The sequence below is a fragment of the Terrapene carolina genome, unplaced genomic scaffold (genome assembly GCF_002925995.2).
Source record: "Terrapene carolina triunguis isolate 2854851 unplaced genomic scaffold, T_m_triunguis-2.0 Scaffold96, whole genome shotgun sequence".
Classification (NCBI taxonomy): Eukaryota; Metazoa; Chordata; order Testudines; family Emydidae; genus Terrapene; species Terrapene triunguis.
In genome coordinates, this window is record NW_020664447.1 from 38,845,736 (window position 1) to 38,857,018 (window position 11,283).

General features: G+C 43.6%; 1 protein-coding gene across 1 annotated transcript; it reads left to right on the forward strand.

Annotated features, from left to right (window-relative positions):
• Positions 1 to 255: 255 nt before the first annotated feature.
• On the forward strand, positions 256 to 7,495 carry LOC112104887 (acyl-coenzyme A thioesterase 5-like). The gene is made up of 3 exons (XM_024197475.2): positions 256 to 1,079; positions 5,218 to 5,420; positions 5,842 to 7,495. Exons 1-3 carry the CDS (start codon positions 518 to 520, stop codon positions 6,415 to 6,417), a joined length of 1,341 nt encoding a protein of 446 aa, XP_024053243.1. The 5' UTR covers positions 256 to 517; the 3' UTR covers positions 6,418 to 7,495.
• Positions 7,496 to 11,283: the final 3,788 nt, after the last annotated feature.

The following is an 11,283-nucleotide window of genomic DNA, read 5'->3' on the forward strand; positions in this document are numbered from 1 at the left end:
GTGGCAAGCCTGGAGGTACCAGGGCGATGAAATGTCAAGCCTAGAGGTGGCTGGGCTCAGCTCGGGCACAAATTAACACTGTTCCTTAAGGCTTAAGCTCCTAGCAGTTGTGGAGGAGGTTGGCTACTCTGGACGCCTGGCTGGGGTAGTTTTTCCCCCTTCCCTCTTCTTCAAATTCCCTCCCGAAGATCTTCCCCGCCCCGTCCGCGGGATATCTAGGCTGCGGCTCCCCCCGTCTTCTCCTTTTCACTCCAGGGGCTGGGCGCGGGCGCGCTCCCCCTCCGCCCCCAGCTGCAGGAAGCGGCTTTCCCGGCCGGCAGAAGGGAGCAGCGTCCCCGGAAGAGCCTCTGCGGCGGGACGGAGGCGGCGCTGTGTCTCTGCGATCGATTGAGGCCGCCTTGGAGGTCTCCCAGCCCGGCCGCAGCGGGGCAGAGGCTGGTGTGTAGTGCCCGGCTCCGGGCCGCCCCGTGGCTGGTGGCGCGGAGAGGGGCGACGAGCGGGGTTGCCCTTACCCGCCATGTGGCGAGTGGCCACAGCCAGGGCCTGGGCCGCCTGCTTGCGGCCTCCCAGACAGTGCCGGGCCCCGGGGCCGCGCTCCGGCAGCAGGGGGGCAGCGACCGTGGCCGTGGAGCCCGCGGCGGGGCTGGCGGACGAGCCGGTGGCGACCAAGGTGCTGGGGCTCGCCCCGGGGCAGCGGGTGACGCTGAGGGGACTCGTGGTGAACGAGCAGGGCTGCCTCTTCGACTCCTGCGCCCACTACCTGGCGGACAGCCGCGGGGAGGTGGACCTGTCCAGGGACACCTCCCAGGGCGGGGACTACACTGGGGTGGAGCCCATGGGGCTGTTCTGGAGCCTCTCCCCTGCCGGTATGGAGAGACCCTACCAGAGGCTCGTGCGGAAGCAGATTAAGACCCCCATGAAGGTGGAGGTGTCAGTCCACCAAGGGCACAGTCATCCTGGCACCATCCCGGGGCAGGTCCTAGCCAAGGCCAATGTGGAGAGATGGTTCACTGCCCCCGGTGTGCGAAGGATTAGGCTGAAAGAGGGCAGCGTGAGAGGCAGCCTGTTCCTACCCTCAGGTGAGTGAGGGAAGCTCTGCCTTTTGTGGGCTGAGGCATTGAATCTCCGGCGGCTTCCCTTTTCTTACGTGTGAAGTGGGATGATGACAATCACTCGCCTCTGTAAAGGGCTTTGACATCCACTGACAGAAGGTGCTTCTAAGTGCAAAGTGTTATGCAAAGTACTATCTCATCTGATTAGTGAGGATGTGGGAGAGTGAAAGCATATTTCTCCTGACTCAAGAGTTCAATAGAGGTTTATAAGATTGGGCCATTTCATTGTGTAAAAATAGTCTAGAAATTGCTCTGAAGCCTTTTATTCCAAAAAGCTGATTTAAATAAGTGGAAGACATGATATAAATGCAAAATATAATTTATCTGAGGACAATCACACAGGATTTCTGTTTGCACAAAACAAGACTGTAAAATAGTCCATGTCCTCACACACATACTGCAGCAGTAGTTTACTTTTTTTTTTTTTTTTTTTTTTAAGTTCACAAGAATAAGATGAATGCTGAAAATGAAAAGGACTAACCCGTGGTATATACTACTATAAATAATCCTGCTGTGTATCTTAGATGTTTATTATAACTGAGTGGTAAAAGCAAAAGATGACAATTTATTAATGCATAACAGAGCAAAAGAAAGGCGGTTGTTATAGATCAGCTCATCACTCCATCTGCATCTGGGATTCCCCATAACTCTGAAGTAAGATAAAGTGTGGTGGAGTTCCCAAAATGTGTAGAAGGGTGATTGAATTAGTGAGAAGTCATGTTTTCTTCTTAACTGGAGATAGTTATGGGCCCAGTTAATCAGGGGCAAATCCCCCATGGATTCCAGCAGGAGTAGGATTGTGCCCTATCCGACACTTCTCTTCATTAAATGCATATAAATATGCAGGCCATCTGAAGAGAGTATAGCAAATACATGCATACCAACTCTTTCTCTTTTATGTCAGAACCAAAACTACTCATGAGTTTTATACTATAAAGGAAGCATTTTGCTAGATTGAGGCCTAGATCATGATCTCTGGTTAATTTAGAGGGTGATCCAAGGTCCATTGAAGTCAGCAGAAAGACTCAGATTGATCTGAATGGACTTTGGAGGCCCTTAGTCAGCACTGTCGATTCACCAATATTGAAACCAGGGTATTTTGCTAAGAACCACATCCACTTTACAGGCATGCACAGGGTTTCCACTGAATTTAGTGGTAGCCACAAGTCTGCAACCTAGAACTAAATTTGTCTCTTTAAACATTCCTGTTTTGTGATGCTACCATATGTAGCCTAGATAGTACCTTTGCTTGAATTATATAGTGCCCTCAGTCACAAGCAGTGGCAATGGAGTATCTTATTCATATACTCAGACCTTCAAGAGTTTCCAAAATGTATAATACAAAAACTTTTAATGCATCTAAAATGTTTTACTATATCCTTCATCTTCCCTCCCAATGGGAACATTCTGTTATATTTCACAAGACACACTTCATCTTTAACTTCTGTTTTTATTAAATTTGTCATTAGTACCATTGTGGAATAGGAAAAATCTTGCATTTAACACTTGTTCACAGAAGCAGAGGCAAAATGTTTGCCACCCTCCTGAAAACTACATCCAAATGTACAGGTTTACTATTCTATTTTGATTCCTCATTTTCTGCACCCAGATGGAGCAAGGAAGTCAGATATACATGTTATAAAAAGGTCTGCCTCTCTTGCAATTTGTCCTGCTGTTCTCAATGGTAGGGTGTACTTCATTAAAGCCCCAATTTTGCCCATTGAAATCATTATTTTTTTTTGCCATTGAATTCAATTTGAGCAAGATCAGGACCTAAGATTCTTGTTTTTTTTCCTGTATTTTCTGCAGTCTGTATGAGGTAAATTGGCGATTCTTTCTCTAACTGAAGAAAGCTATATGTTTCTTTGCTGCTATCAATAAAATTGGAGATAAATATATTTTGTTCTGAGTTGTGTTCCATTCAATTTGCTACACAACCCAGTCTATTGGCACTTATCAGGGCCAAAGCAGATTCCATCTGCAACCTGTGCTTTCTTTAAAGAAATCCATGGCCAAGATTTTCATAAATTGATGCTTGAATTTAGGCTCCTAATTCCATACTTAAGTACCTATATAGGGGCTTGTCTACACAGGCAAATTGACTGACATAGCTCCATAGGCACCATTATGGAATAATAGTCACTTTATTCCAGAATAATTAGTGTGTATCCAAATCAGTGTAATAATTTTGGAATCAAAACACATTTATTCTGGAATAGAGTGGCCACACATGGAGCTATGCTGGAATAGCTATTCTGGTCAATTTCCCTAAGTGACCTGACTTTCAAAAGAACTGAGCACTCAGAAACTCCCATTAAAGTTACAGTAAAATTGATGTTTGAGTCAGAGAGCTGCGTCGTGCTCAGCGTTTCAGAAAGTCAGGACGTTTATACAGGCCTCAGGAGCCTCAGTTATGGCTCCCATTTATGAAAATCTTGGCCTGTAATTTTGGGCCAGAAGCTGTGTAAATTTGCTGTTATCCCGCTGCATTCCTCTCATGCAGCCTTAAAAAAAAAATGTTCCTTTTGGTTAGATAGAAGCCACCTACAACTTACCAATTTTTTTTTTTGTAGTTTAATTAAGGCTTCTGTGATTACCCATGGCTTGCACTGTGAGAATCCCAGAGGAGTTGGACAGAATACATGACCTTAAAATGAATTATACTTCTGTTAGAAGGCTAACTTTACTAGCAAGAGACTACTATAAAACATAGGGGGGAGGTTCAGGTGGAAACATCTGTAGAGCTTTAGCTGTTTATGTTTGATTCCTCATTTTTGATTCCTCATTCCTCAAGCAGTATCAGGGTGAAATTGACATACTTGTCTGTTTCACAGCTGCTCAGAGGGCTGATAGTAGCAGCAATGAAACTGCTCAGTGATTTCCATTTCAATCTGCTGCTTTCATGAATAACTTTATTGCTGAGGAAAAGTGAGAACTGTTAGAATCATAGACGTTGGAAATGAAAAAGAGAACTAGCTCATCTAGTCCAGCCCTTGCACTGCCTGATTTTTCCGTACAATATATTTTCAGTGCTTTGTCTAATTTTAAACGTTCTAAGCAATGGAGCTTCACTGTTCAATAGTCTAGTGAGTCTTGCTCAGAGCTTTCATTTCCAAAATCCCTTAAGAGCCAAGAGGTCTAGTCTTCCATCAGTGCATTATGTTAAGGTGCAGTCACATGAGAATAGACCTGTTCCCTCTCCCAACTCTAGCTCATTGCAGCAACCTGGATTTGAATGGATCAACCATGCCATCTGATGGCCAGTCAGAAAAATACCAAGATGGCTTGTGCTTCTCACAGATCCAGGGGACAGTATTCTTAAACCCTAGGCCAAAGTCTAAACCAGGGGTCGGCAACCTTTCAGAAGTGGTGTGCCGAGTCTTCATTTATTCACTCTAATTTAAGGTTTAGCGTGCCAGAAATACATTTGAACATTTTTAGAAGGTCTCTATAAGTCTATAATATATAACTAAACCATTGTATGTAAAGTAAATAAGATTTTTAAAATGTTTAAGAAGCTTCATTTAAAATTAAATTAAAATGCAGAGCCCACCAGACCGATGGCCAGGACCCCGGGCACTGTGAGTGCCACTGAAAATCAGCTCGTGTGCCACCTTTGGCACACGTGTCATAGGTTGCCTACCCCTGGTCTAAACTCATCAGGTATCCACTGTCTACCATGCTAGCAACATGACTAGAAAATAAATGCATGCCACTGTGCAGTAATTGTGACCCAGATCCACAAAGGCATTCAGGGCTCCTAACTTCCATTGATTGCCTAAATACTTTTGAGGATCTGGGCCAACGAGACTGGCTGCAACAACACATTGGTTTAGCATATGAGCTGCTTCTTCAGGATGAGAAGGCAAAGCCTTTGGAAAGCACATTGGGTGCAGTTAAAAAGTACGTTTACTTGTTTGAGCAGGTGTACCATATAGCTGAAATGGGAAGTATCACTAGTACTGATAATATCTTGCCAGTGGAAAGGTAATAAAAAAATTTCTATTAATTGTGCCTACTGTATTTTGCAGTTCATTCTTTAATATATTCCCTCTAATATCTTGGCCTGATAACAATATTGTTGTTCTTTTTCTCATTTTTGTAGGGGACGGCCCCTTTCCAGGAGTGATCGACATGTTTGGTGATGAAGGTGGATTGATTGAGTTCAGATCCAGTCTCCTAGCCACCCATGGCTTTGCTGCTCTTTCTCTGCCCTATTTTGACTTTGAGGATCTGCCCACTGTCATGAAGGATTTGCACCTCGAATACTTTGAGGAGGCAGCTAGATTTCTACAGCGTCACCCAAAGGTGAGTGTAATGAGATAAATTCCTGTAGACGCATTCGTTTGGATGTGGGGATTGGAGAGAAGACTCATCAACAGTTCTGTGTTGGTAGCAATATGTGTGGGGGGAAGAACAATAGTACATTAATTTCCATGGTACTCTAGGAAATAGCAATTTCTGCTGGCCAGGTCTGAATAGTTATACCCTAGAGTGCAAGAGTTCACAATATTTTACCTGAGTTCGCACCTTTTGTGTTCTCTGAAAAATCGGACACAAACAGGGGAAACAGGATTATAATCCTGGTCTGCATTAACAGTTCCCATTTGTAATTTTCCAGCAGGAACTTAATTTTGTACAATGTTCCTTGAAGAATCCACCACAGTCTCATTAATGCATGTGCTTCTTTGCCTCCACTCCCTTTCTCCCTCTCTTTATTTATCTGCAGGTGAAAGGGCCAGGGATTGGAGTAATCGGGACAGGGAAAGGGGCAGAACTGGCATTTTCCATGATTACTTTCCTGCCGCAGGTGGTGGCTGCTGTCTGTATCTCTGGCTGTAGTGCCAATACAGTCGCTGCTCTTCACTATGGTGAGATGACTCTGCCTGGGTTGCGCTTTGACATGAGCAAGATCAGCATTTCTGAGACTGGTGTGTTTGATATTTTTGACGCTCTGGATGACCCAATGGATCCAGCTAATTCCCACTGCCTCATCCCCATAGAAGAAGCAGAAGGTCATTTTCTCTTGGTGGTAGGAGAAGATGATCGCAATTGGAAGAGCTCTTTATTTGCCAAGATGGCAATTGAGCGCCTGCGCCAACATGGGAAGGACAACTTTAAACTCTTGAGTTATCCAGGAGCAGGCCACCGAATCGATCCACCCTTTTTGCCATTTTGCTCAGTAGCCCTGGACTGTGTCCTAGGGTTGCCCATTCTGGGTGGTGGGGAGAGAAGAGCACATGCCCATGCACAGGAACATTCCTGGGGGAAGATCCAGGAGTTTCTGCACTTACATTTGGGATGAACACCTCATTACCTGAAAGCTGCCAATAAATTGCAGGGAGCTGAGAGAGGAGCCACCCAAGGGAGTAGAGGACTGGGGGAAAAGTTAAATATGCATTTCTTGATCAAATGACAACTCAGTGGCAGGTGTAAACACGGAGATGGGTGAGGATTTATTTAAGGTGGTGGAAGGGGCAATAGCTAGGAGTATTGGGGAGAAATGGAACAATGGAAAACTTCAGGGTTCATGTTAGTAAAGGTTTCCTGATGCCAAGATCACTTTAGACTGGGAAATAATCACCCAAGGAAGGTGGTAGAAGTCCCCTCGCTTACAGCATGTAAAGGAGCCCAGCAACCTGGCCAGGCCTGCAGAGAATGGCAGTTGAGGAGACTCACCTGCACTGAGTGGAATGATGGTAGCCCAAGATAAGATTTTGAAACAGCCATGCCCTGTGAGCTGGACATGTTTGGCTCACCCTTTGGGACTTGAATCCATTAGTTCAGCCCAGATGTCTTCCACTAGCATGTGTCCCCCACAGAGCACTCTATTTTAAAGCTGTAACTGTTTGCTCTGCCTGCTTTGGAAATCTTTTCTATTTGAATTTTATTTGGGGTGCATACCTGGATACATGTGTCTAACATCTTGATGTTGGTTATCAGCTTTCAGCAAGCACAGCCAATGGCTCCTTACACAGCCAATTGGTTGCAAAGAAAGATGAAGTGTTTTCAATGCCTGCTAATGAGAGGGGTAGTGCCAGCAGTGATTTACTAGTTGAGTATTCAAGAGGGACTCATCTCTATCTGTGGTGTCTTAGGCTGGAATCTAATACTTGGCTAGTGGATATTACAGTTCCACTGGATAGCTTGGTTAAATGCAGTTTTGTTATATGCATTGATATATTTCCTTCTTTCTTCCTGCAGTTCAGTCTTCTAACTGCCTGTTTTTAAAGTAGTAATGACTGTTGTTAAATGAGGAATGTGAAGAAGCCAGTTTTTGGAACTGCCTAGTAATGGATAGTGGCCGTCAGTAGCCATTGGATACTGAATAGCTGATACTGATAACCACTATTGAGAGGAGCGGAGGAGCAGATGGATGATTTGAAAAGGGAGCCTGGCCAACAGAAGGCAGTAGAGTCATACACTAAATGGCTGTCATAAACAGCAACCAGCTTAAGTATCAGACAATCAAAAATGAAAAAATCCTGGGATAATTCTCCTGTACCTGCCCAGGAATGAGGGAGCAATTGTGCCCACAGCTGCCAGGGGAATTGTTTCCATTCTGATTAATTTTAGGCTAGTGCCTCCCCTCTTGCCTGTTTAGTAGGCCTGCCCCCTCCCATCATCTTGAGGGAAAGGAATCATAATTTCTTCTTTAATATTTCAGACCTCAGCTAGTCCTCTGAAATAGTGGTAGTGCTAGAAGCCTGGTTCCCAAGTGCCACTGCCAGCACAATTCCCTTTCCAGGGTCCCTGTTGTCAGAGCAGCTTAAAAGAGCTGCCCAGGAGGAAATGGAGCTTTGGCTTGTGACCTTGACTTTTATTTAGTGTTATGGAAACTTCTTTCCCTTTTCTGGTCTGCTGTCAGCATGCTGGTGCTTGGTTATGGTTGAATGGGTCTTGCACGGGGCTCTGATGCCTAAACCTTCCCTGAAAATAGATAACAGGAGCACAGGCCTGCAGCCAGCTCTAATAAGCACAATAGTGCTTCCTGCACTTACGTTACTACTTCTTCACCAAATCTACTCCAGGTTGTGACCAGAGAAGGAGAGGTTGTCCATTGGTTTCCCATGTCTGCACTTTCTAACCCTCCTTCTCACATGTACCTCCACCAATTGGAGCCAGATGCCTGATTGCCTTAGGTTGGGCAGTGCTTCCTGCCAGCCTGTTTTGTTGCCCTCTCAGTGTTGCCTACTGAATCTCCATTGTGTCTTCTTACCTATGCAGATCCACTCCTGCAAGTTCCTGGGACAAGTTTCTAAAATCCAGTGCAATTCTAGTCAAACTGGGCCAGTAAGAGGTACAAGTCCAATCAAACTTCTGGGTTCATGTATAAATAGATTCTGAATGTAGGTATTGTTAGATTTCTCTGATTTTAAATAAATATCACATTTTTCATTAATTATCAAAAAGCCAATGTCAACAGTTGTCAAAAAAAACAAACAAACCAAAAAAAAACAGGTGGCTTAAAATGCCCTCACTTTATTCATAAAGCAAAATCCTCTAAAATTTCATTTTAAATTTTAAAAACCACAGTAAAGGGGCAGGAAAGCCATTTATTAAAACATTTAATATTGTGTAGAAATTAGGCTACTGCTTTATTTTTTTTTAAATTGTTCAGATTTTTCAAAGGGGAGAAGGAAAAAAACCTAAAAGCACTGAATACTGCAATCTGATTGTGTAAATACATCTCACACTCAGAAGAAGATACTAATGACCAAAGAACACACGCACACACACAATGATCTGTAGCAAATTGGTTCTAAAACTCAAATTCTAAAATGCATTTTATTTACACTGCAAATGGAATACCATTATAAACATGCAGTATGCCTTAAAACGGAGTGCCTGGTTATAGCCATATTTAAGACCTTATTTTTAGGCCCTGAGTCTACATTCTTTACTCAGGAAAAACTCCCAACGAATTTCAGTGGAAGTAGTGTCTGAGTAACAAATGCATGATCAGGGATTTTGGGATCCCTAGATCAAGGTAAAATTAATATTGGAGTTGCAGAATTGTTTCAGAATCTCATTCTGTGCAAGAGTGGCTATGGTTCAACCCTTGCACTAGGTTGATAATGCCATAAGTATCCTGCTTCAGCTCTGCTGAAGTTAGTGGCCAAATTCCTATTGACTTCAAAAGGGAGCAAGATCAATCCCAAGGTGTCATATCAACTCAGCTGATGGTTATGCAGTCTGACAAATAAACTACATTGATCCAAATAAGGAGGTTTGTTCAACAAATTACTAGCGATTTGTTCATTTGCAAGTGGGATGATGGAGCTAGTTTGTGTGAACTGACTTTATTTGCAATATTTTGTCTTTTTGCCTGTTTTCATGAATAGCTTACAATAAATTTCTAAAATGTGTTGCTAAAGTGTTTTTTTTTTTTTTCCTTTTAAAACAAAGGTTTGTGGGGAGGAGGAGGAAGTGAAGGCACTCTGCCCATGATCCTATACCAAATATGTTTCTGCTAAAATGGTCAGCAGTGAAATAGTTAAATGATATTAATTTTGTCCCCATGAGGCTTCAGAGATGCATGAGGCAGTTCATACTTCTTAGAGCTTCTGCATCTCTCTTGTCAGTCTCCAGCCCAAGATAACACTGCCTCAGTTACCGTTCTGTTCCCTTTCGCAGAGATTTTCTACTTTCCAGATCCTTCCAAACTTACACAAATCCATCTTGCTTTCTGCCTCAGAAGATTCTAGGGGATCCAAGCAAAGGTCCCTAGTTTCTGTACTTCATCTATGTTACAATGGTTGATTTTTATGGAGATGAGCTTTACTCTTGTCAGTTTAAGATATCCCTTTTCTGTTAGATGACTCTAACGTGCTTTGAACATGAACTGCACTGAAAGTATTACCATATTAACCACTCTAGAGATGCTGAACTTGCATGACAATAGGGTACTCTAACCTATACACTTTAAGTGATTATATGCAGAGGGAATGTCACCAAACCATTAAATTCTGCTGCAGCAAAAGAGCTGAAGTAGGAGACTTGCATGTCTCCCCCATAAAGAAACCAAAAGTCATTTTCTGAGGTACCAGCATTGATAAGGATCCCGTGTAGGCACCATTTGTTTAGGGCAAGTGCATGGGGCTGTAATATGCTTTGTGCCTGAATGAATCAGTCTGTCATGGGAAGCACATGTATTACCAGACAGAGAGCCCGGTTCTCTCCTTTCCACACACTTTAAGATGCAGCACTTGAAACTGCTGCCAACCCAACAGCCATACCTGCCAGCATCCCATCTTGGCCACTAGACACGGTAGCGATGTCAGCCAAGTTGGGTGGGGGATCACTAGCCTGTCCCCCAGAGCAGCCGCAAGTGGCAAAGTGAAGGGGGCCCAGCAAAGCGCACAGGGCCTGTCAGGATGGGCAGACAGCAGCCATCTGACACCCACTGCACACTCACCACAGAGCGCAGCGGAGAACTGGAAAGACAATACCTGGTATTCCACAATGCACCGTGCATGTCCGGTGAGTGTTGCCAAGTCCCACAAGAAAAAAAAAAGCAGCACTACATTTCAGAACAAGCACACCCCATTTCAGAAGAGGTGTTTCTATACAAATTCCATGGGTTTTTTTTTTTTTAGTAAACATAAGTCCACACAAGTGTATGTAACACTTCTCCAGGTGGAGTTGGTAGCAACCAGGACCAGCTTCAATATCTAGGGCTTTTTCTTCAACACCACCACAACACAAAACTGGCTCAAGCCCCCACCCAGTACTTGGGACAATTACATGCTGTGGGCTGCAGCTCCTGATGCTGTGTTACCTTGGTCTGGAGACACACAATAGAGATGCAAAAGCTTAAACAAAGTAAACTAACTGGAAAAGTAGCAAAAAGAAAATGCTCTAAACCCTACAGTTCAAACTGATGTAAGGGAATCAGTTAAAATAGTAGGCAAACAATTTTCAGAAAATGAGATTTTTTTTAAGTTCATAATGCCCCTTTAAATTTGTTTGTTAAAAAATAAAACAAAAAACTCTTCTCTTTGCAATACTAATAAGTATGAATGTGAATCTTCTGTGTTATCTTAACGAACAGGGAGATTAGTGAAAGGGGGTGCGTGGGTGTGTATGACTAAGCAGTTGTCTGTGTTTAACCAGGTATGCTATGGCAAGGAAGAGAGCATCTCTAGCCTTGAGATTGTGGGGAAATAGC

Excerpts from the sequence above, each read along its gene's own strand:
- LOC112104887 (XM_024197475.2), top strand. The coding sequence starts at position 518 with ATGTGGCGAGTGGCCACAGCCAGGGCCTGGGCCGCCTGCTTGCGGCCT. Across the intron at positions 1,080-5,217 it reads CAGCCTGTTCCTACCCTCAG|GGGACGGCCCCTTTCCAGGA; the intron begins GTGAGTGAGGGA and ends TCATTTTTGTAG. Across the intron at positions 5,421-5,841 it reads TTCTACAGCGTCACCCAAAG|GTGAAAGGGCCAGGGATTGG; the intron begins GTGAGTGTAATG and ends ATTTATCTGCAG.